Source organism: Leptonotus elevatus, chromosome 11 (assembly GCF_054856555.1).
Source record: "Leptonotus elevatus isolate MCC_2025b chromosome 11, RoL_Lele_1.0, whole genome shotgun sequence".
Lineage (NCBI taxonomy): Eukaryota > Metazoa > Chordata > Actinopteri > Syngnathiformes > Syngnathidae > Leptonotus > Leptonotus elevatus.
Window position 1 is genome coordinate 21,945,679 of NC_141249.1, and position 26,504 is coordinate 21,972,182.

Consider the following 26,504-nt stretch of genomic DNA (forward strand, 5'->3'; position numbering starts at 1 on the left):
ATTTGTAAATAATTAAATATATGTATTACATATTTAAACTCAATCTTTTTCACACAAAAAAATGAAGGATGGCTGAAAATGAAGTTTAAAAAAAAAAAATTTATATAAAAAAATATATTTATTTAAATGATGGGTGGAGCCACTGTATTTTTTAATCCTATTTATATTAGTGCCACACATTGAAAGAGAGAAAAAAGACCAAACCTGAGAAAGGATTTAAAAACACCATAAACTTTATTTCTCTGGGGCTCCTCCAAAGTGCTGCTGCCGACGAGACCTCACGACAACTAAAGTTCAAAATCATCCTCACTAAATCACCGCTCACTGCTTTACATCAGATCGCTGCCAACAGAGCAGAATCATTTTACCGACATGAACGATGATAAAATCCCTTTAAATGGGTGTTATGGTTCCTTTAAACATAAATAATAATAATAATCTTTTCGGGACTATTCTGTTTCATATACAAGGTCATCATTTTACAATAGTCATGGATAAGAATTATTTGTCTGCTTAATTGGACGGGTGACATTTTACAAATGGGTCGTTTCCTTCCACTCCAGAGAGGAAAAGGCTGGGATTTCATCTTCTTGTTTGGTTTGTGGTCAAACCGGGACCATTGAAGCTTTGGATCGCTGGGTTGTGGTCCGGTCCTGTGGAAATTCAAGTCCTGGATCACATGTTCCATCCGAGCCCGATGTGAGTGGCCAGCAGGTAGCACATGCCAATCATGCACGTCATGATCATCATGGGGAAGCCTAACCTGTCAGATCACAAAAAAAAATAAAAGGCCACCACATTAGGTACACTCATGAGATCCAGTATGAATAAGTTGCCAACGTAAGATTATTTTTTTTTTTAGTTATGAGCCATCCATAGTTTTGATTTTTTACAAACGTTGGTAAGATTACACAAATATGAAACTTAGCTGTATAAGTGACCAGATGTCCTCTTTTCCTACATTTGCCGTCAATAAAATTTTTGCTATTTATTGGCTTGTTATTGAAGAGCAAGTTTTGCTAAAAGTTGAACGCGATTTAAAAAAAAAAAGTCAAATTAACTTCACCTGTAAAGATTATAGTGGGTTTTAGAAATTTTTATTTTAATTTGTGAGAATTGGACATTATGTCATCAATGCTAACACTTAGCCACCTAGCATCAGGACGTAAAAGTGAATACCTGGGCAACTGTCGAATGATTTTTTTTTTTTTCTAACCGCTTTCCGAATGACTTTCGACATCTTCCGTATGAACTTGTCTCACTTTGCCGCCAAGTGAGGCGTTAAATTTTAGCGCGTCCTCGTATGCTCGAGCGACTGCAGATGGTTGGCCGTTTGGCCGCCGCCCATGTCCTCCATGGACACATGGCGCCTCGCGGGGCCCGGGAGACTTTGCCCAGGGTCGTCAGTCAGCACGGATCGTTTGGACCCACACCAGAAAGCCTACATTTGCATTGTGCCAGACAGTTGACATTAATATTAGGGCCCAAGACACGGGAAGTGTGACATTTGAAAGCCGCGGTCGTATTCCGTAAGGTCGTATTATTCATCTGGCTAAATAGTCAATTCCATTCCTGAGTATCTCAAACTTCTTGTCGATCAACCGTCGGAGTCTCAAATTCTGTATCTGGTTGGCCTGTCTATAACCTTAAGTCTGCAGCAGTTTAATAAACCAAGTCAAACAAAAAATTTATTCACTTCACAGTAACCTAATAAAATGTCCAAGCTGTATAAATTATAATATAACACAGTAGCAACGAGCTAACACAATACCCACGTATTAAATTAACCATATAAACAATAGAGGGTTATAGTGTACTGTGGACGTAATGATGTCATCACTCATTTGTGACGTGAAAGGAATTTAATTAAGGGTGTCCCAATCCAATATTGAAATCGGTTCAATATCAGCCACAAAAAAAAAAAAAAAAACTGCATCGGATTATATCGATCTACATCAGGGGTGTCCAAACTTATTCTTCCACATACAAAAAATAAATAGAAAAAAGTAGTTTGGATTTGTTGTTTAATTTACCACTGGTCAGTTTGTTGCTTAAATGATTAAGTTAGTTAGACAAAAACAGTTTTAATCGCCATTTGTTAGCTAAAACGGCTTTAATCATTATCAAATGTCTGTGGCGTCCTTTCGACCGGGACTGCCGTCATTAAAATGTCATTAGGAGCAGCTGTCGCTTACATATGTAATGACCGTCCTCGTCGCTGATGGACCGGTGGCGAAAAACAAGCGGCTCGTAACCATCGGGAGTTTGCGAACGGAAGAATCCGGCAGCAACTGGTGGCCGCTCGTCATCCTTAGTCACGGTCCATCAAAAGGTAGCGAGGAAGCCGCGGGGGTTAAGCGGGTCGCGGAGTCTGTCAGATCTCAGCTGCCGAGGGCTCCGAGGGGGTCTTTCTACCAATCAGTACCTTCTCTCTGAGCAGCTGTGACCGAGGCAAAGGCGAGCAGTTCTGACCCCGCGGGGGGGGCCACACTTCCTTCCATGGAAGTGGAAAGACGGCGAGGAAGAAAAACCAAATCATTTTGTTTACCCAACAACGGCGGTTTATAGCCTGAAAATGAAAGATCCCGTTCTTTCTATGACTGCTTAGTCAGCTCATAATTGTGTTTATTGCACCACTCATGGCTCTAAGACCTTTGAAAAAGTTTGGGAAGAAAAAAAACATCTATTTTTTTTTTTGCCAAATTTTTAATTTACACAAAGACGATGTCTGAACTTGTACAAATGTGAGTACTTTTGCCACCTCCGTTCATGTGTGATGGCTTGCTGTGGCTGGACATGGAATCGTGACCTGGTCGCCATGGCAACTGGCTACTTGGCTTTGTGTTCAGTGCGCACACATGGGAGGGAGTCCAAGTCAGGTCGGAGTACTTGGTTGAGAGAAGTGCTCTAATCGACAGCATCCGTTAAGTAGCGTTCCCATTCGCACACAGATGGACATTATTTGGATAATCATCAAAGTCTGAAGTTTTGGAATTCAGGTGCATGCTCTGCTTTTTTTTTTTTTTTTTAAGGTAAAATGATGAAAATGAAGAAGAGCCTATACCGTCTTCTAAAAAAAAAAAAAGAGAAGAAAGCAACGCCAGCAGCCTTACTTGAAGTCCAAGTTAATCGCCACAGGTGATTCTCCGGCACAAAGCCCGGTTTGCCAAATATGTGGTGACAGGCTCGCAAATGAGACAACAAAGCCTTTAGAGCTGCTTTGCTTCCATTTCCCGCGTTCATTCTTTGTGACGCGGGCTTTCGAATTAGTGGATGGAGACATATGCGGGACATTAACATGCATGCGGACCTTCGGGCGCGGAATGACGGCAGCCAGATCGGATTTGTCACATTCCGGGCTAAATTGGCTTACGAGTGCCCCGACTTAAGAGTGGCACGGCATTTGCAGAGGAAAAGTGCGTACCTGAAGAACTCCATGAAGGAGAAGCCGTAGCCGTGTTGCTCTGCGATGCCAGCGCAGACCACATTGGCTGACGCGCCGATCAATGTGCCATTTCCTTCACACACACACACACGTATCAGCATTGTATATCAATGACCAAGTATACTCACTACCCTACTACTACTAATACTGAAGCACCACATATTAACTAGCAATTTAGCTTAGTTCACTAGCTAATTAGTTAGTTACCAGGATTGTACAAAAATAACCAAATTAGTTTTGGGCACTGCTAGTTAATTAGTTAGTTTGTTAGAATATATATACATAGTTAGTACAATATACAAAGTTAGTTAGTTAGTACAGCATATATAGTTAGTGAAATATACATAGTTAGCACAATATATTGTTAGTTAGTAGAATATACAGTTAGTTAGCTAGTTAGTACAACAGTTAGTTAGTATTTAGTTAGTAAGTAGAATGCAACCTGCTAGTTAGGTACTTGGTTGGTAAGAAGTATATAACTAAATATATAAGAAAAATATAATAAGTATATAAATATGCAAGTATATAACTAAGTAACCAACTAGGTTACCTAGTTAAATGGTTGGTTGTAGTAGGTAACTAGCTAGCTGGTTGGTTGGTAAGCAGTTGACAAAACTGACTTTGAAAACCAGAGGTTATGTTTTGGTCAGCATTTGTTAGTGTGTTGGTTAGTTACCAGGACAATGTGAAAAGTTAGTTGTTTGACTTTCACACGGGTGAGACTCACCACCAAGACAGGCTCCCATGGCCAAGGCAAAGATGAGAGGTTTCACTGGCAGGTTCACGTCGGCATCCTGACTCAAGTTGATAAGGACTGGAATCTGAAAGAAAAAGAGGTGTGAATTATTTTCATTTTCTCATAGTACAGAAAAAAAAGCATAATTTATAACGTAGCATGTGACAGAACATGACACATGCGAGTATGCGACATGACGCTTCTGACTTGACGTGCATTCCTCACCATGGTGGCGGTGAAGGGGATGTTGTCGATCAGAGACGAAGCCAGGGCGGAGACCCACATCACCAAGATGATGGCGATGGCCATGCGCTGGTCCTCCGGCACCGCCTGGAATTAAACCCAGAACATTATTACTGCTCTTTATTTACGCCATCTTTGTGTCACCTCGTCATCCGTGGAGGTTCCAAAAAAATGAAGGAGCAATATTTTGACAAAGGAGTAGGAAGTGTAGAAATGTAGGGAGTAAAAGTAAAATGTGAGAAAAAAATGCTCACATAAAATACCTGAAAAATCTACTCAAATACTTAAGTATTTGTATTTTGTGACTTGGCGACACCAGCTCAGATTTGCTCCATCAAGCTGCTAAACAACACGAATGAGATCTCTGCCTTGCACCTGTCGCACGGTTGCATGCAGATGTGTTTTTTTTTTTTTTCTTTCACAGGAAGTCAGACGGAAAGAGCGCCGCCTGTCACGAGCGATTATCCGCGCTCCGGGGGTCCTGAAGTTGATACCAGCTGACACGTATATTACGGCGGCAATCTCATGCACGCTCGCCAGACATTCGGGAGCGAGGCCAGGCGGAGACGCGCTCGTGGAATTTGCACGGAACGAAAAGGTATGAAAGCGGTCGTAGTGACACAGGTGCTCAGGTGGCGGAAGTACTCACGCTCTATACTTGAGTAGAAGTATTTGTAGTTGAAAAATAAGTGGACTCACTTTGATGAGTAAGGCCGTCTGCTCGCCGACGTAATCGATGAGCTGCAGCTGGGCCAAAGCCTGCAACGTCAACAACAAATGCTAGAAATGAAATTGTGATTGTGATGTTCAGACTTTGATGACGAGTTGACTTTTTTTTTTTTTCTTTTTTTTTTTTTTGTAATCTCAATTTGGTTCTTTCTTTCAGGTAACCTAGTCAATGCTTACCGGTATCCAACTTTCAAAAGTGAAGATGATGACAGTACCTCAGTTGTGGATAAAAGTGTCATTACAGTATAACTCATCAAAATTAAAATCATTAGAATGATCTAGAAAAAGTCATCATTGTTTTAAAATTTTAATTAAAAAAAGTTATAAGGTATAGGTAAGGTTTACTGCCGCCATAATTTTTTTTAAAACCGTACTCCTGCAAAATAACAAAAAATGGAGTTAGCCCACTATAAAAAAAAAAAAAAAAAAAAAAAGCCCACTATAGCTCAAATCATGCAAGAACTTAATAGTCATTTTAAAGTACATTTGGAATGAATTAAAAAAAAAAAAAAGCCAAATCTGCACCTTCATCAAGACGAAGAGGGCAGCGAAGAAGAGCAGCGTGGCCCACTCCACACGGTGCAAGATCATCTCAAAATCCTGAATGTCGGCCAGGACCAAAAGCCACAGCGCGCCCAAGATGGCGATCCAACCTGAGCGGGAGACGACAGATCCAAAAATAATTGGAATGTACAAAAACAAGCTGCTATAAACAATTAGACGCAAAGAAAAAAAAAACGAGGGCGCGAGTTCATCCGCTGTGATCACGCGAAAATACCGACGGTAATTGTTCACTTATGAGAAGGAGGACAAAGATGAGCGGCAGCAGAAAGAGGCAAAGAAAAAAGGGAATGTTTTGATGATTTTGCTTCTCAAGTAGGCTGGACTCACTGAACTCGACTGGACCCTTTGCACTCAATGTACACGTGTCATTCATTATTTATTTGGACATATCTTCTTTTTCATTTTGCTTGACAATATAACTAACTAAACAAACAACAATAAAAAAAAGAACTTCTATTCATATTTACAGAATTTCTGCTAACAATTATTAGTGCCTAATTAAATACATCACTCACTCAGTCACTTAAAAACTAACTCACTCACTCACTACATAAGAAACTAATCCACTCATTAAATGAGAAGCTACTAGCTCACTCATTAACTTACCAACTAACATACTATACATAGTAAGTAAATATCATAACTCACTAACTAACTCACTCACTTAATGAGAAAGTAACTCACCAAATAAGAAACTAATGAACCCACTCACTAAATGAGAAACTAACTACTAACTTGCTCACTCATTAACTAACCCATTCAACTAATAACTAACTCCATCACTAATTAAGTACATAACAGAACTCACTCATTCACCAACTAACTCACTAAATAAGAAACTAACTCACTCACTAAACGAGAAACTAACTAACTCACTCACTCACTACATAAATTAATCCACTCACTAAATGAGAAGCTGTTAGCTCACTCATTAACTTACTCATTAACAGAACTCACTCAGTCACCAACTAACTCACTAAATGAGAAAGTGACTCATTCACTCACTTACGAAATGACAATAACAAAATAAAAAACTAACTAATTCACTTAACGAGGAACTAACTCACCCACTCACTAACCCACTCAGCTAATAACTAAATTATTACATACATAGCTTAACTTGCCCACTCACCAATTAACTCACTAAATGAGAAACTAACTAATTCACCCACTCATTATATTAACACACTGAACTAGTAACTAACCAGATAGCTCAATACATAACTCACCAACTAACTCACTCACTCCATAATTCGCCAAATAAATTAAATCCACTCACTCACTCATTCTACTAGCTAACTAATAACTCTTTCACAAGTCACTGGCTAACAAACTAACTGACTAATGTGAATGAAAACATAACCTTCGACTGGTGTACGAGTAGAAATGTATTTGGTGTAAAAAGAGTGTCACTGTAGGATAAAAGTCACGTTCACATTTCACACTAATGATGACTTAGTTCACGCTAAACTAAATGCCGACGTTTGCGGCAAACACGATTCTCTGTTTTTCCACGCAATCTGATGAGCGAGCGTCCACGCCGGGCAGACGGAAAAGCGTCAGCGGCCACCGAAAGAGCGGAATGAAATCTCAACCATGCCGGCTTAATAAGCTTTTAATGAGGCTGAGCTTTCCAAAGCAGGCGTAATTGAAACGAATGTCGCGTTTGCACCCGGGACGCCCGCCGCGGGGGTCACGCCCGTCCAGCAAATGTCACGGCCAGGCGGCCCGTAATTAACTCTGCGCGCATCGGGACCATCAGCAGCCGCCGTCCTTATTGCCGCACGTGTACTAACTTACTAACTCAGTGCATGTACACAATTTAGTCAGCAATTTTTAGCTCACATCCATTTTTGGGGAATTATATACGGGCGCAGCGGTCCACGATTTGACGCTCGCCGATCGAACGCAATGGCGCCCTCACCGAGATCCAGATGAATGCTGGGAACGAAAGAGTTGACGAAGAACATGAAGATCACCACGGCCAGCACCGACACGCACTTCACCAAGAGCACCTTGTCGGTGATTCTGTGCTGCGGGAACAAAACAAAAAGAACAATCAGGCGCAAGCCGGGGGGGGGGGGGGGGGTGGGTAGGAATGGGGGGGGGGGCTCAACTTTCAAAACACTTCATTACAGAGATAACATCTGCTGAGGTCAAGCGTTCAGAAGTATAAAAAAAAAAAAAAAAAAGAACCTTCTTTTGAAGCTCTTGAATGTTCTGCTCCCAATTCTTGTCCTCTTGGGAAATTTCTCTGTCAAACACATTTCATGACATGTTCAAACTCGTGCTAATTATATTGTTTGAACACAACGACATCATTAATTGAGGCAGTTTCACCAATCGACAGAAAAGTCTCAAGATCCGATGCCTAAAATCACACAGAAGGTCGGCCATTTTGGTGCGAAGCAGCCATTTCTTACTCGAGAGCAACAACTGGAAAAGCTAAAAAAAATTCAAAATCAATTCATCAAATCAAATCAAATCGTCCTTGATACCAATTTCACCAACGAATACGAAATTCGGCAGACTAACATAACGCAGGAAAAAGTCTCAAGGACCGATGCCTAAAATTGAACTTAAAGTCAACCATTTTGGTTTGAAGTAGCTATTTCTTTTTGTTTGTTTGTTTTTTTTTCTATTTTTTTTCTTCTTTTTCTTTTTTTTATTAAAAAATAAATAAATAAATAAATTTAAAAAATGAAGTCGCTATTTCTTACGCACTAGTCAGTAGCAGGCATCGGAAAGCCAAATAAAAATGAGCATGAAATTGGGCACTCGTGATCCGAACAGCACGGACGACAAAGTCTCAAGGACCGATGCCTAAAATTGAACAGCAAGTCGGCCATTTTTGTTTAAAGCAGCCATTTTTGGCAGACTTCAAAGAGCGCGTTGCTCAAGTTTTGCCGACTGGGGCGAAATGTGGGCGTCGTCCAAATGACCATTTTTGATGACTTCGCCGTGGTTCTTTTTTTTACCTCTGGAATGTTTTCATCATCTTGCGCAGCAGACTTTCCAGGTTGAGGACTTTCTGCATCAGGAGGCATTTGACGGCCGTCTCCTCGCGGCTGGCGGGGTTGATGCGTTGCGCCGTCTGCCGCCACACCAGAATCTCGTGCTTGAGCTCTGCGGGCGGATCACAAATAAAACACGGTGGCGATGACGAAGTGCTGAGCCTCGCCGCAGGCGCGAATGCGGCGAGGGCCACCGAACGTGACGCGGGTGAGAAGCGCCGCGCCGGCTGACACGCGATGGTCATTTATACGAATATTCTTGACGTGGGTCCAAAATGGGCTCAGAACATGCAACGTAAAATGAAGCGTGAGGGTAAGCAGGAGCTATTCTGGACGGCTTTTGTCGTCAAAAATTCTTTTGATCTATTTCTATTCGTTTTTTTCCCCCACTTTTGTTAACTAGAGTATGAAAACCTAGAATTGTTTTATTGTACATTTAGAACAGGAATAAAATGTATGATTAATCGTGAGTTAACTATTGAAGTCATGCGATTAATTACAATTAAAAATTGTAATCGCCTGACGCGATTAAAGAAAAGAAAAGATTGTTAAAAATTAGGAGCGCCATTTTTTTTTATCGTAATTAATTGCATGACTTCATGAGTTAACTCATTGACCTCCCCTTTAAAAAAAAAAAAAAAAACATAAATAAATCAAATGAACCTACAACATTTGGTAGTCGTAAAATCAGCATTGAAGAGGATTTGACATTTCAAAATCTTCAGCAAAACAAGGCTGAGCTTGAAATACTTCCTGTTTTCACATGAATCCGGTGGTAAACAGAATAGCGTGGTGCCATCTAATGGCCAACAGTGGCATGACATGAAAAATCATCAGGAAGGCAGAAAAAAAAAATCGATAGAAAGCGTGCAAAAAAAAAACCCTCCTCAGTATATGAACTCACCCACTATTTCGATGGACTCTTTGTTGTAGAGCTTCTTGTTCCAGTAGAGCATCCGCAGGAAGGGGAAGGAGGTGAGCAGGACCAGACAAATTCCCAGGAACATGTAGCCGGTGAAGTTGGCAAAGTCGATTCCCTGCGAGGGACGCACACGGTAAACACGCAATTGCAATTGGCAGAGAATTTTTTTTGGGCACCGTGAATTAGTGTTTGTTAGAAAAATAGATGATAGGGCAAAATGCTGATTATTTTATGATTGTTTTTTTTTTCTACACAAGTCCGCAAAAAAAAAAAAAGCACATTTTTCCTCTCTGTTAATTGTAACCTCATCTGCGCATTTTGCTTTCATCTGCCGGCCGATGTTTCCAGATGTTGTACTTTAACTCCTCTCGGAATGTTGAAGTTTTCAAGAAAGACTACGGATGGAACAAAAAAAAGTTGCCGTTAAAACAGTCATTATGGGCAATTTGCAGCAATGAAACCTGAACGGGCCCCTCCCGGAAGAACAAGCCGTTCGGCTGTAAATTGGAGCTGCTCAGAAAGACAGACGGGTGACACGATATCATAAAGCATTTGAGCAATGAATACGAGCGGAACATTGCATGATTATTTTTTTTTTTCCATCAGAACCATCCATTTTTCAGCCGTTGCCCGTAATGAAATGTTAAAAGTCTTTTTCCTGGAGGAACAAGACATTCTGCACTAAATTGGATCTTCGAACCACGGGAGCCGCTAAATCGTGAACATTTTTCATTTGAAGGTTTGCGTGGCTATTTGCATTTTGAACGTACGGTACGACAGCGGCTGCATTTGCGTTCGAAGCATCGCCAGGCCTGGCGCGGCCTCCTCGTTTCCCCGAGCGGCTTCCCGCTGACATCTGCGCTTGACATTTTGGCCTTTGCCGTGCGCGCCGGGTCGCGCGCGCGCTCTGTTGATTCCGGCGAACGGGGCTCCCGCCGTCGAGTTTGTCTTGGCGCCGCTCGCAGAAAAAGCAGTGGGCGGGGGACGGCGATGGGGGGGGACGCCGCTCGGGTCGTGGCTGCACTCTGATAAGGACAGCTTGTGTGTGCACGCACGGTTTGCTCGCCTGTTTTGTTTGCTCGCGTGTCACGGAGGGCGGATATTTTCGGACGGCGGCCGAGCTGTGCGTTGTTGTTGTTGTTGTTCCGACCGCGTCCGGGTGTCCTTGCGTTCTATACTGCGATGTATGCGAAACCTGCGCCTCTTTGAGCACTCACCAACTATTGGTCAGTTTGTTGCAGTTGCGGGAACTTGAAGTTCAGAGTTGCTACTTTTACATTTTAGGACTTGAATGAAAATAGACTTTTTGCCAGTCTTTTTTTTTTTTTTTTTTTTTTTACCCAAATAGACTTTTTGCCAGTCTTTTTTTATTTATATTTTTTTACCCAAATACTTTTTGCCAGTCCTTTTTTTTTTTTTTTTTTTTTTACCCAAATAGACTTTTTGCCAGTCTTTTTTTTTTTTTACCCAAATAGACTTTTTGCCAGTCTTTTTTTTTTTTTTTTTTTTAGCCAAATAGACTTTTTGCCAGTCTTTTTTTATTTTATTTTTTTTACCCAAATAGACTTTTTGGCAGTCTTTTTTTTTTACCCAAATAGACTTTTTGCCAGTCTTTTTATTTTTATTTTTTTACCCAAATAGACTTTTTGCAAGTCTTTTTATTTATTTATTTTTACCCAAATAGACTTTTTGCCAGTCTTTTTTTTAGTTTTATTTTTACCCAAATAGACTTTTTGCCAGTCTTTTTTTTTTTTTTTTTTTACCCAAATAGACTTTTTGCCAGTCTTTTTTTATTTTATTTTTTTTACCCAAATAGACTTTTTGGCAGTCTTTTTTTTTTTTACCCAAATAGACTTTTTGCCAGTCTTTTTTTTTTTTTTTTTTTACCCAAATAGACTTTTTGCCAGTCTTTTTTTTATTTTTATTTTTACCCAAATAGACTTTTTGCCAGTCTTTTTTTTTTTTTTTTTTTTACCCAAATAGACTTTTTGCCAGTCTTTTTTTTTTTTTTACCCAAATAGACTTTTTGCCAGTCTTTTTTTTTACCCAAATAGACTTTTGCCAGTCTTTTTTTTTTTTTTTTTTTACCCAAATAGTGTTGCCACCTGTGTCTGCGTGACACGGCGAGGACAAAGAAAGCCAGCGTGGGTGAGTTCCTACTTGTCTTCGCAGGTCTTGATTGGACACGATGATGACGTTTGGCGGGTCGCCCACGGCTGTGGCGGCGCCGCCGATGTTGGTGAAGATGACCTCGGCGATAAGGACGTGTCTGGGGTCCAGATTGAGCACCTCGCACAATCTGCAGCGAAAAGGAATAAAATAGTCGTCGTCAGACCTTGATAGCTTGCTAGCCCGCCACGCCAGTTTTACCTGTGATACAAAAATCGTAACTGTAAAATCAAATCATAATCGCATTAGCTGTTTATCATTTACGCCTGGAACCTGTTTAAAGTGGAAGTCAAACCCCCCCCCCCAAAAAAAATTTGCGTCAATAATATGTTCTAAATACGACATTCTGGTTAATATTGTCTTAAAGGAATACGAGCTAAGCAGCTAAATCCAACAACCAATCACAACTCAGCTTCAGAAAACAGGTGAGCTGTGATTGGCCGTTGCCTGAGTCCTGAGCAACTGTGATGTCATCGTCAGTAGACAGCAAGTGGCAAAATGGTCGCCCCCTGAGATGGATAAAAAAACGGCTGGATTTTGCCGCATGACTCCAGTAGCGTTCATTTTATCCGCCATTTTTAAATGTAGCCTCAGTTTAAGTCTAGTTTCAATCACGCTTGTTAGTTTTTATCAGAGTTAGTCAACCTCATCCCCTTTTTATTTAGTCAACTATAAATCTAGTATTTTAGTCTACCGTATATATCAACACATGCTATGAGCTAGTAAGTTAGCTAGCATGAGTTAGCGGTGGGATTAACATTATTGTTGGAACGTTATAAGCATAATTTAAATATATATTTTTTCTTTTCACCGTCTGTCCCATGTGTTTGTTGCACTCACGAGCTGCAGAGTTGAAAGGGGGCGTGTCACATGACCGTGTCACATGACAGATAGCAGAGACAAGATTTTACTCAATCATATCACTTTCGTCTTGTTTTTGTTCATGAACTAAAATGTCCATCAATTTTCGTCCAGTTTTTTATTAAGTGAAGTACATTTTCGTGTCGGAGGAAAATCCATACTGATTTCGGACTAAAGTGTTTTTTAATGAGGTTTTTAGTCGAGTCTCGTTTTTAGTACGCTGAAAAATGTGTGCTGACGAAATTATTTCCGTTTACTTTCCGTTGACGAAATGAACGCTATATTCCGCAAATGCAATATTAATCAGAATGTCATGTTTGGACGCGTGCGGTGGTAACCACGGCAACGCTGACTACCACTAAAGGAATTTGCCCAAAATGAGCCGAAATCCAAGATAGATGGGCGAGCTTTAATGGCCCAGCTTTATTTATTTATTTATTTATTTATTTATTTAGCCTGCGCCATCAAAAGTGGGCGTCAAGAGTTCGACAGCAAATGGCGGCACCTGATGGTGACGGGGGTGAAGAGCATCATGGTGGTGACGTTGTCCAGGAAGGCCGAGAGGATGGCGGCGATGAGACACAGGATGATGATCATGGGCCACACTCGGCCTTTGGAGAGGCGGTAGGCCTGCGCCCGAGGACCGAAGGGAAAGGGACGGAATGAGGAGTCAGCATCGGGCAGCGAGTGCAGACGTGATGGCGGCAAATGGTTGGAAAATGTGCGGTCAATTTATCGGGAGTTCCTGGTAAATATTCAGAAAAGGTTAAAGCTTTCTAAAGCTAAGTCGTATATTCTGTATAAAAAAAAAAAAAGAAAAAGAAAAGATGGAACAAAAAGTGGTTGCACAGGTTCGTCATGTAACTTAACATTTCATTGTCACTATACATCACTGGCATAGAGAGTTGAACAAAAATGCAACATATTATGTAGTGTAACGAGTTTTTTTTTTTATGTGACATTAAATCCATGAACTTCCATTTGTCACGTAAGGTATACTTTATTTTTAAAAACGTTACTATTGATTTGTCTCATCATTTTTTGCACTATTCAATGTGAATTATGTTCTTATATTTATAATTTTGAAATTATATATGAACTCTAAATATCAATCTCCTTCATACATTATCCAAAATGTTATTTTTGAAATTACACAACTTATTTTCCTAAAGCAATATTTTTTGCTTTATGTACAAAGTATAAGCTTTCTCTATTTGTACATTTGATGTATAGTAAATAATAATAATAATAATAAGGGGTTTTCTTCCAAATAATTCCACGTTTTACCACGTTTATGTTAACTATATTTTTCAATCTCAAAGTTATACTGTACAGTCCATAGTATAGATTGAAGACTTTTCTCATATATCATTTCATATTATTTTATGTTTTGTTCTTTTATCTATATTTTTGTATTTTTGAAATTATATACAAACTATTTTCTAATATTTGTTGCATTTGATGTATTTTGCAGATATATTGTAAAGAAATAAATTCTCATGTGTTATATCCTATCTTTTTTGTTTTTATATCTACATTTTTTGATGTCATTTTTCACATCTTTCTTCACATTACATATAAGCTTCTTATTAGAAATATTCATGTTTTTTTTTCATTGTTGACACTTAAGTTAACAACATTTTCACACCTATTTTTTTTGCATAAAAAAAGCTTGTTCAATTATACACTAGGAAGCAAACCAACCACCAAATATGTAATAATAATAATGATAATAATAATAATATTTTTTTTTATATTAGCCTATATATAAATTATTTTCTCATCTACTTTTTTTGTCATATATACTGTACAATGTATAAGATTTTTCTCCTAAATTTAAAATTTCTTATTAAATTTTTGACATTATACATAAACTATTTTCTCTATATTTTCACATTATATGTCTACGAACACTAATTTTTGCTGTAACAGATTTTTTTTCTCATTTCAGTTCATAGTTATTTTTATGATGTTTATTTTGACATTATATAAGCTCACTTTTTTTTTCTCTCCTCAATCTTCATTTTTCGTGCAGCAGACGAACCAAATCTACGCGAAGTGTTCAGCTGCTGCTGCTGCGAGCGTCTCTTCCATCTCCCTCAACACGTTTAACATTCATCAGCCTTGATTATAATCCCCCGCCTTGGCCCAGAGGACACCATTTTGCATATTCGGGATGACCGGCAAGAGTTCCCGGAGTTGCGCGCGTCCTTGACCTCTACGGGGGGGAGACGACGACGAAGGCGCGCCGGGCCACAAATTCAATTCACACTCGTGAAAATCAAGCCGAGCGAACTAAAAGCTTCAGCCGACAAAAAAGCCCTCGCACCTTTTTACATCCCCGTGTGAAATTTTTGCGATCTCGGGCCAAAGTGGGACGAGGCCGCGGCGACCTTTCACCTTTTAACCAACTCATCCGTGGACATTCCCCAGAATAGGAAGTCACACGGCAGAGGGGGCGGGGAAAAAAAACGGCGAGGCGCACTCATCTCTGTAGCGACGACCTACTTTCCTAAACGCTAAACACAGCAAATGTCATCCGTGCGGGGCCATTGAAATGTCAAGCGTGTGAAGAATAGCCGATAGGTCGCCGTCAATCTTGCGCCATTCGCTTTGGATTGAAGTGCAAGAGGCACCAAAAACGCACCTGGACGGCGCAGTAGTCGAAGAAACCCGTCTCGGAGAAAATGGCCACCAGCACCATCTGGAAGAAAAGGAAAGAACGGGGTTTGATTTGGTTGCATCAAATTCTCTTTTATTTACTGTGATAATTATCACACAAATCATAAAATTTTTCATCTAATTTTGTTTGACTTGCCCTGAGATTTATCAGTATTTGTAGTAAAAGTATGAGTGGTAGACATTTTTATTTTATTTTGTCAAACAAAAAACAACAAAAGAATGTTCGTGTTGTTCTGAGTCCCTCTCAGTCCCATGGTGCTCCACAGGGTTCAGTTTTGGAGCCCCTGCCGTTGACCTCTTTTCATCGTATTCGCTGCCCCAGGATTCCATCATAAAAAAAACGTGCTATTTTCTTTCACTGCTAAATGGATGACAGTCAGATTTATGTCCTGCTTAGCAAAAAAAAAAGAAAAAAGGAGACTTTTGTCCTGTCATGAACGGACCAGATGTTTACTGGCAGCGTGCTGAGCAATCGTCGCGTCACGAGTGCAATTGTAGCATCACAAAAGCGAGCGGGCCGTTTTCAAACGGAAGGACAACGGAGACGTCGTCTCACCATGCCAAAAAGCAGAGCCAGAGTCTCGTAGTCGATCCATTCCACCACCTGCACCAAACTAGGACGCTGCGGGAGGGAAACAAACAACAACTGCAAAGTGCAATTTTGGTAGAAAATTGCCGTGAAATGCGGTGCAATTAATGTTGAACTGTAGATTGTGACAGACGCGTTTTCCACAGAAAACGTGGGAGGAGATCGAAAAAATGTGCAAAACGAGTTTGAAGACGTGGACTTACGTCACCAATGATGGCCAAAGCCGACAAGGCGGCCAAAGATCCCAACATGGCTGCCAGGGTTCGATGGACGATCTGAAAAAACATTGGCGAGTCAAATCCAGAAAGAAATAAAAAAAATCTATTATTTGCTAATACTTGTACACTACCACAAATTATTTTACAACTTTAACAGCTAGTTTTACCGCTACTACAACTAGTTTGACATATTTTACTACAAGAAGTACTACAACTTATTTGACTAATTACAATAAATTATTTTACCACGAATAAAATTTGTACTACTTTTACAACTACTACCTTCCTTGATTATAACAAATCTCATCACTTCTACTATTTTACGTCTATTAGTAGTTTACTTCTACTAGAACTACAACTACACTATTCATTTTACCATCACTTACTACTACTCTTTTACTATTACTATTGCTTTTATTTATAACTACTATTTCTTACTCTAAGACTGCTACTTTTATTATTATTTTACAACTCCTGCAATTACCATTTCGACTACCTCTAATTTTACTGTTACTATAACAAGTACTACCTATTTTATAACTAGTAGCCTACTAATAGTACTATTAAGTACTTTAAAACAATTACCACTTCATTTTATTACTTCTACTATAATTACTTCCACTACTAATCCTTTTATTACTCTACTACAACTGCTAGTGTAATAATTACTTACTACTAACTTTACAACAACTAGTAATTATTTTACTACTTGTACAGTTACTACTAGTTTCAGTAGTACTCCTTTACTCCTTCTGCTTGCACTGCTCCTATAACAACTATTACTACTTACTTTACAATTATTTGACTAATTCACAATAACCACTACTTTACTTATTTTAACTCATTCACTGCCATTGACGGCTATAGACGTCCAAAATTCATTTGAACTATTTTTATTAGTTTAACATTTTCCCCACTTTTTTTTTTTTTTTTGTACATTTCGAACAGATATCAAATGTGCGCTTCCCTCGGACGGTCGCACCTCAAAGATGATGAGGACGTAGACGCCGGTCAGGATGACGGCGGCGATGGCCACCTGCGTCTCCACGTTGACGTAGAGCGACTGGTGGGTGATGGACAGCGGCACCGTTTCGTCGTCCGCCATGAAGGCCTGCACGGTGATCGTGATGGGGTCGCTGCGCCGCGAAGGGAAGGGACGGAAAAGGAGTACAATTCCAGTTCCTTCAATTCATTTTGGTTTTTTTGTTTTTTTTGACGTGCGGTACTTGGTTCGAAACATTTGAGAAAATCGAAATCATCCGAAATGGCCAAGTGTGGAAAAAATAAACACGCAAGGAATTCGTCTCCTTGTCGTAAGAGCGACGAACAAAGACGCGGCAGCGACGTGCGCTAGAATGTGCGCGACGCACCTGCTGAGCATTTCAAAGGTTCTGGTCAGCAACATCTGGTCGCTCCGCTCGCTGTGCAGCGGAATGGTCCAGTTGTAAATCACCTGCAAAGAGTGAAAGTGGAAGTCAAAAAAATTCTGGACAGCAACGACACTAAGGACATTTTACTTCATATTGTCATGTGACCTGTGCAAGCTAAGTTTGGGGAGGTCCGATTTTTTGGTGGCCGTTTTAATGAGTTGTCGCGTATTTTCGCTTTTCATGGTTGCGTTTGGTATCAAATTTCCCCTCAAAAATATAAGACTACTTTCATACTATTATGACTTTAATTGGGAATAGATTATAGAAAATATAAGACTTTATTTTTATATTAGGACTTAAATCCTGAAATTACGCAACTTTTGTCAAGAATGTTATACCATTTAAGAATCGTAAAATCCTGGGTTTAATCTGTAAAATATACCCACATTTTTTGACTGTAAACAGACTTTATTTGAGTAATATGACTTTAATAAGGAAAAAATACTGCATAAAACACTTTTGTTGAAAATACACACATTTTTTAGAGTTTATGTTTGTAATATTGACTTTAATGACAAAACTACTCAACGAAAAGAAAAGTGCATCTTTTTTTCCTGAGATTTTTTTTCGGTAATTTTCATAACATTATGATTAATCTGGAAAATAGATAGACATTTTTTCTTGAAAACAAAACATTTTGTGCCCCAAAATTATTTTTACTAAAATACATTATTATTATTATTTCTCAAAAATATCACGACTTCAATATCCCAAATACGTGTCTGTTTCCTTGACTCGGTGCGGTGCTGCTGTTTTGCTTAGCAACTGCCCGCCCACCTGCTGCGCCCTCCTCCTCCTCTGGCCCGGCGGATCGGTCTGCTCCACCTGGACCAGGACGTACTCCTGGTTGTCCAAATCCGCCGGGCCGCCGCCGCCGAAGGGGCCGCCGCTGAAGGGGCCGCCCACCTGCAGCTTCAGGAGGGCGTTGTCCCGGAAGTCCGTCAGGTTCATCGCTGGCGAGCGGTCAAGGAGGCGACACAACCCCAAAAAACGTCAACTACTTTTTGTTTGCGGGGGAATTTGGTGCGGATACAGAAGCTGTCGGTTGATGAGACGGCCAACATCCTCCAAGGGTTGTCCCGATCGGGGTACATGCTGAAGAAGAGCTGGAACGACAACAAGGTTGAATTAAAAATAATAATAATAAAAAATATAAAAAAATAAAAATAATAATAATAAAAAAAAATAATAATAAAAAAAATAATAATAAAAAAAAAAATTTTTTTCTCCTCATTCTAAATAAAGTTATGACGACACACTTACACTGCACAGAACAACAATAGTGAAGATGGTGGCCACTTTGGAGATGCGGAAGCAGAATCTGGAAACGCAAACAAAACATGACACCGACGACCCAAAAAAAAACCACGATTGCCGCCGTTGCCGAGTCCTCACTTGAGACTTCTGGCGAGCTTGAAACTGAAAGCGAGCTGCTCCAGGGGGTCGTTCTTGTCCGACGAGTTGGAGCGCAGCAGCGACAGGTTGGTCACCTCGCTACCCAAGCGGTACCGCCGCTCCAGATCCACGGCGCTGCTGTCCCAAGGCTCCTCCCCGCCGTAGAAAGCGGGATTATGCATGGTCATGTAGGCTATGCTGGCAACGGGAGCGAGAGCGGCGAGCTTTAGAGACGGACGAAGCGTCGATAAAGACTTTTTTGCTTGTTTTGGTTTTTGGGGTGAGGAACAAGCTCACCTGTCATCTTGTGAGAACCTCAGCAGGGGCGACTTTTCTGAGATGCCGGCCGAATTTGTTTTGCCGCTGCGAATATTGACCACGTTAAAGTTGTGCCTGGAACAAAAAAATGCAAAAGGATATTAGATATGAGAGGCAAAAAATTGCGGTCATCTGGGAAACAATTTGGGTGAATTCCAAATTTGGGTGATGTCCGAGATTGTCGAAGACTTGGAATTCACCACAAAATGGCTGCTCCAACTAAAATGGCCGACTTCGTGATCGATTTCAGTCATTGGTCCTTGAGACTTTTTTACTATATTCGATACGAATGACATGTTGACGCTAACTGTTGTCATGGGAGCCAAATTTTTAGAACTTTCATGGAGGAGCAAATGAGAGGATTCAAAACAAAATGGCGGACTTCCTGTTCAATTTTGGCCTCTGTTTCTTCAGACTTTTGGGGACTTTTTGTTATGATAGACATGATCATCCAATGTCATATCACTTGGTGAAACAGTTGTCAGGGGCTACACCCCCCCCCCCCCCCCCAATTTTCTACTACAGGTCTACTGAGTGAAAATTTGCTGTTTCAAATCAAAATGGATGAATTTCTGTTCATTTTCCGACATGGGTCTTTGAGAATTTATTAAATTATGATAGATGTGTCCGCCAAATTCTGTGGCGATTGGTGAAATGGTGCCAGGGACGGATTTTTGTGTGAGAAAGAAATAGCTGATTCAAACCAAGATGGCCGACTTCCTGTTCCGCTTCAAGCGGGAGTCCATGAGATTTTTTTTGTGTGTGTGTTCTGTGATGATAAACATGTCCACCAAATCACGTGTTGATCGATTAAACAGAGATCGGGGGCTTTAAAAAAATATATTATTAATATTATTATTATTATGATTATTTTCATGCTGATACAGGTTGTCTTTGGAGATCATTTCTGATGGGTGACTTTTGGTTGTGTTGTGTTCAGGTGCCCTAAAATGCATTTAAAGAGAGTCTGGTTTTCCGGAGAAGCAAAAAAAGGCTCTTTGGTGAACTTTGACCGCGACTGTGCAGGTGTCACATCTGCGCGAGCAGACTGCCAGATGTGATCTTGCCCCGAGAAACATGACTCCATCATGAAGGCGGGTTGTTTTGTGTTATTTTTATCAAGCTGCTGTTACATTCAAGGACCTGCAGGGAAGCGCAGCTGGGGCTCCACACAAAAAGAATTTGACCCAAATTTCAAGAAAATACGCCTCAAAAGGGGCGTAAACAAATTACGAGTTTGACGTTAGCATACCTCACAATATCTCGGTTCGGTGAGTATCGCAGGATTAATTTGAGTGTTTTTCTTTTTCTTTCGCGTTTTGGTAAAATGTCACATTATTACCCCCCAACACCCCCCCCCCCCCCAACAACCCCCCCCCAACAAAAAACCCAACACATCTGGTAAATGCACTTTGGAAGTCGTGGAAAACTTTGGTGTTTAAAAAAGGTTAGCATGCAAAATGTTAGCATACAAAATGTTAGCATACAAAATGTTAGCGTATCTCGCGGAGCTCAGTTTAACAAACATTGAAGGGATTTTTCTTTGGGTTTTTGATGACTCGTTGGTATTTGACACAAAAAAAAAAAGAAGTTCGGAAACAAACACCTCTAAAGTTGTGGAAATTTTTAAACATGTGGAAAAACTTCTGAAAATGTAACCACTGTATACGTTAGCATAGTTGAGTAAACATCAAAGATTGAAGGATTATTTTTGATCAATTTTATATGACTTTTTATAGGAATTTGTGAATACGTCATTAAAGTTGCGGGAGGAAAAACTTTGCAATTTTAACTATTTTAGCCATTAGCTTACATATCACTTCATTGAGCACCAAAGAATTAACAAATTATTAAATTTTTTATTAGATTTTTTGGGGGGGGGCTAAATTTTGGAACTTGACCAAAATTTCAAGTGAATATGTGATTAAAGTTGTGTTGGGAAACCTGAATTTTAAGAGATATTAGATATTAGCTTACATATCACTTCAGTGAGCGTCAAAGAGTTAACGAATTATTATTTAATTTTTTAATTTTTTCAGTTTTTCTGGAATTTGACCAAAATTTTCTTGCGAATAAGTCATTAAAGTTGTGGAAATTTTAGGGGGGAATTTTAATGATCATAGACGTTAGCTTACACATCACTTCAGTGCGCAACAAATAATTAAATAATTTGTTTTGTTTCTTTGATTTTTTTTTTATTATCTTGGAATTTGAGCAAAAAGTAAAGACTAAAGTTATGGGAAAAAATGTTTGGCCTCGAATCTTTTACCGTCGTAGACGTTAGCATAGCTATCAATTCAGCAAGCATTGAAAGTTTGGGGAGGTCCGATTTTCCCATTTTCAACACCGTCTATCCTGTTCTGGATTAACCGACCGTTTGTCTTTAATTTGGGGAATTTAACTACATTTAGAGAGAAAACCGCTTTGCAAAACCTCAACATTTTACGCACCGTTCTGCCTGAAGTCCCCCAAAAGTCTCCCCAAAACTTTGAAGTCTGAACTCACCCGTCGTCTTGCCGAACGGGCAGGAACGCCTCTGCGTGGATGACGCACTGTCCCGTGGTCAGACCCGTCGACTGTTGCTGCAGCTTCTGCGTCTCCCGCCGTTCCGAGATGTCCTGCAGCAGACGCAGCTCGCCGAAATTGCCGGCGGCCTGGTGGACCGGCGCCGAGGCCTGCGACATTTCCAGGTCGCTTTTGTTCTCCAGGTACATGTTGGCAACTGAGGACATGCATTAAATCAATGGTCATTTTTCTTTGTTTTAGACCACCCCCCCCCCCCCACCCCCCACCCCCCCTCCCTGCAGTCTCATAAAAATGCTGCTTTGTTGCCAAAGAAACTCAGGACGCTAGTTAGCGAACCGCCAGGCTTCACATTCCGTCTCCCTCTGTTGTCATTTTAAACTAAAAACACCACCATTTTGAAAATATAGAAAATAAATCCACATGAATTTTGGTCGGCCTGTCTATCAAGAGTAGACCCGCAAAAAAAACACCCTGGCAAAAACCCAACAGGAAGTTGCCACAAAACTCTTAACGTAGCAATTTTTCCAGCCATCACATGACCGGCAAATATGAGGGGCAACAGTAAATCCAACACATCAGCTGAGCGGGGCGGCAGGGGGTCAGTGGACCGGGTCGGCTCCTCCAGACATGTGCTCAGGAATCCGACGGGATTATGGCTCACATGGGGGGCCGAGTCACGCTCACGTGCCGTGTGATCACACGCCTCCGGATGAAAAGGAGAATTTCAGGCTGGCTGGCCGGAGGTGCTGCAGATGCACAACGAAATGCAAGCGTTCATTGACAACCCAGGGGTGTTTGTAGACCCCCCCTGGGGCCCCAGGAAAAGGAGGGACCTTGGAGTCCCCCCTAAAACTAAAGACAAGTTTCCAGTTGTGTCATTGATATCGAACTTTATTAGCCCTCTCTTGGGGCTGGCAAAGGACCCCAAGCGGCAGCCAAAGTCAAGGGCCCCCTTCGACGGAGGGCCAAAATTGCCAAAATTCGAAATAAATCAGCTTGGGGCCCTCTCTGCAATTGCCTTGGTTGCAGTTGCCCCAGAAATCCATTATGAGGCCCCTTTCTAGAATTTCTCTTTTTTTTTCTCTTTCTCTTATAGAACAGCAGAAACGCATGAAAACGGCACGTCCATGTGCACTAACTCATGCTACGCTAAAAAAAACAAGAAAAAAATAATAATAAAAAAAACAAGAAAAAAAAATAAATAAAAAAAAACAAGAAAAAATAAATAAATAAAAAAACAAGAAAAAAATAATAAAAAAACAAGAAAAAAATAATAATAAAAAAACAAGAAAAAAATAATAATAAAAAAAACAAGAAAAAAATAATAATAAAAAAACAAGAAAAAAATAATAATAAAAAAAACAAGAAAAAATAATAATAAAAAAAACAAGAAAAAAAATTAAAAAAACAAGAAAAAAAATAATAAAAAAAACAAGAAAAAAATAATAATAAAAAAAACAAGAAAAAATAAATAAAATAAAAAACATCCCCTCATGCCAAAAGTGTCATATTGGATACATGAGTGCTTCAATTTGGTGAATATTGTTTTATTTGTTACATATTTGGAATACCGTACATATATTCGATAGGTTTGCGTTTGTTTACAAAAGAGAATATTTAAACAATTGTATAAAAATGGAAATTCAAATATGCAATTGTTGTATTTATAAAATGGTTGAGTTTTTTTACGAGGATAAACAAAGATTGACGGATCACAACGCAATGCGGAACCTGAGGGAGTTATGCTGCATTCGAGGAAGGTGGGAAGTCGGACTTTTCCGACTTCATACCAGGAAGTATGCACGGGAACGCCCCCTTTGAACTTGTTGGCCAAGGTGGAGAAAAAAAAAGGAAAGCTGACGTCACTCGACAAAGGCTGTCAATGGCAGAACATAATTGACATTATATTTAGCGATTTATTTATTATCATATTCATTTAATACCTGATAAATGAAGACGAGGGATGAGGCTGTACGGTTGCCTAAAATGCTAACGCTAAGTTTCCAAGAAAGGGAAGTTCGACTTCTCATTTTCCAAAAAATGACAACACGACAAAAAATGTGAATAAAACATAATGTTTAGCGAGTCTTAAGCGTCTGTAATAACTTTGCTCTGACCAACCAATCAAAGAACAGAAAAATGCTGATGTCATATTTCGACCAGCAAAAGGTTATTGCCATTGACGAGCCGCCAACCGCAAGATGTCGGTCCGCCCCTCGAGCCGAGTCGTTACGCGGGCGCGCTTTCATCCGACTGGCGCGTTCGTGTGGCGAGAATAGCCGGCAGTTTTGCTGCTGACGTTCTTCCTCGCCGCGTAACCGCCTTGTCCAATTCATGTGATGGGCCTCATCTCGGCTATGAATGAACACTTTTGTGGCCGCTTCCCGCCCGCCGGCTGCGCCAGCAAGACAAACTGCTTTTTTAACAATTTTACACTCTTTCGTTATTTGATTCACACCAGATTGAAGATTATGTATTGTTTAGGAGAAATGTGACCAGCAGCAGTAGAAAAAAAAGAAGTTATTTTGTCACTTTGCAATGGATGACATTTCCAAAAGTCACCAAAATGCATGAAAATGAAAATATTTTAAAATTTCACGTTTGTGCGTATATACTAAGGCTGTTCCTGTTTAAATTGAACCGGTGTTAAAATACTTTGGAAGCGTTTAGACCAAGACTTTGGGCCAGATGCTTTGGGCCAATGGGAGTCGGCGGTGTTCGCAACCACAACAGCGCAAGCTACCCTTGGAAAGCTAACCCTAGCAAATGACATTTCAGCAACCAATTACACTTCTTTGCATCCTCTTTGGTAATGACATGGATAAGAGTTCATTATTATTGTTTTGTGGCTCCTTTTAGGACCTCCCATCCAGAGTCGGGGTGCGCATCGAGAATTTTGGGAATGGAGCCAACGGCCGTTACATTTGCGGGCCGGTCACATCAAAACGTCAACAAACAAGGAATAGGAATGGCCCCGCCTCCCATCCATTTCCCATGCTCGATTGACCGAAATGTAGCCTGCTAATTAACAAACAGATGGACAAATGCAAAACTCTCCGAATGTCCACCCTGTCATGCAAAACTCTCCGAATGTCCACCCTGTCATGCAAAACTAGATGAATGTCCACCCTGTCATGCAAAACTCTCCGAATGTCCACCCTGTCATGCAAAACTCTCCGAATGTCCACCCTGTCATGCAAAACACGATGAATGTCCACCCTGTCATGATGAGGTAACTTCTGATGTTTTCAGTGACATCACTTCTACCATTTTTTGTCAATGAAGGCTGAAAAATTTGCTCGTTGCAGAATATTTTTTACACATATGTATGTCGGCAACTTTAACATGTCCACCCTGTCCTAGAGAAAAATCCATTGAAAATGGCTTCTGCTCTTCGACAATGCAACAGTTGGACAAACATGGCGTTTCTCCTGAAAAGTGATGATTTTGTAAATATCAGCTTGACGACAGCAATTTATGAATACAACAAGAAACAAGCATTTTTCTTGAGCTCGAAACTTTCAAACAAGCCAAATTCACCCACTTTGAACTTTGAAAAGTGACCAATTTGACCCGCGGGTGAGGAGGTAAACGTGTACCTACGTTGACAAAAGTTCTTCCAAGATGATGATGATGATGAGGAGGAGGATGACGGTCCCGCGTGGCGACCTCCTGCAGGGTCGCGACTGAAGAAGATGGACGAGGAAGGAAAGAAGGGAGGCAGGCTGGAGGTGTCGGCGTCTCCTCTCCCGAGCAAAGGAGGCGGATGGTCCTCGGCGTCCTGACGTACGAGAGATCGGCCAGCAGGAGAAGGAGGAAGAGGAGGAGGAGGAGGAGGAGGAAGAGGAGGAGGCCCAATCTTCTAATAGCGGCTTAACAGCAAGACTTTCCCAATCTCCACCCCCTGCAGCCCCTTTTACTCATAATCCTCACAACGCTCCTTCATGACTGCATTTTTGCAACGCTCTCATGTTACTCTTGTCGCTATTTACAAACTTTTGGCCTCATAACTTGAGCAGAACGGAAGAAGGTGCAGATATTTTGAATGGAGATGAATTACAATCACAAATTGTTGTATTTGTTACTTGTTGTATTTTAATATTTTGTTTCCATGAGTAAAAAAAAGTCACTGTTCATGTTTCTTTTTTTTTCTTTTTTTTTTTACACCTTTTTAATGTTAATGTTGCTTTCTTGTTTCATTAATGCAATATTAATAAACTTTATGAACAAATAAAATATTAAAGTGTATATATATATATATATATTACTTTATTAATAAATAAAATACAATTATAAAATGTTATTTATTTTGAATTTTTATGAATATGCCATGGCTAGTCATGTTTTCTAATACTTACATCCTATAAATAATATAGAATCATGTAAATAAATGTACACAATCATATAAAAAATATTAAAATAAATTAAATGTGAATATTATATATAATTTTTTATTAATCATTTCAAATATTTGTATTTATTATTTTCAAGATTGTTATTACTCTATTTTTGGATGTTTTGTTTTTATCCGAAAAACTGTCATCCTGTTAAGTGTTTACCTACATTTGAGTATTTTCTTGTTCTTTGGGGCAAATATTTGACTTTTCGTTGCTTTAACTGTTGTTGAAAAAGAAGGTTTGAACTGTTAACGCTTTCGTAAAGC

The 26,504-nt window shown here is 40.0% G+C and overlaps 1 protein-coding gene across 1 annotated transcript; it reads right to left on the reverse strand.

The window, feature by feature from the left end:
• Nucleotides 1-215: 215 nt before the first annotated feature.
• Nucleotides 216-25,642, reverse strand: oca2 (oculocutaneous albinism II). The gene is made up of 24 exons (XM_086089045.1): nt 25,445-25,642; nt 21,821-22,037; nt 19,295-19,390; nt 18,998-19,195; nt 18,866-18,923; nt 18,636-18,708; nt 18,380-18,555; nt 17,543-17,625; nt 17,155-17,308; nt 16,158-16,229; nt 15,922-15,987; nt 15,331-15,387; nt 13,189-13,313; nt 11,814-11,952; nt 9,636-9,768; nt 8,696-8,843; nt 7,914-7,971; nt 7,642-7,750; nt 5,679-5,806; nt 5,124-5,183; nt 4,407-4,511; nt 4,173-4,266; nt 3,425-3,518; nt 216-763 (listed from the first exon to the last, which is right to left on the reverse strand). Exons 2-24 carry the CDS (start codon nt 22,027-22,029, stop codon nt 676-678), a joined length of 2,523 nt encoding a protein of 840 aa, XP_085945171.1. The 5' UTR covers nt 22,030-22,037; nt 25,445-25,642; the 3' UTR covers nt 216-675.
• Between the last annotated feature and the right edge of the window lie 862 nt (nt 25,643-26,504).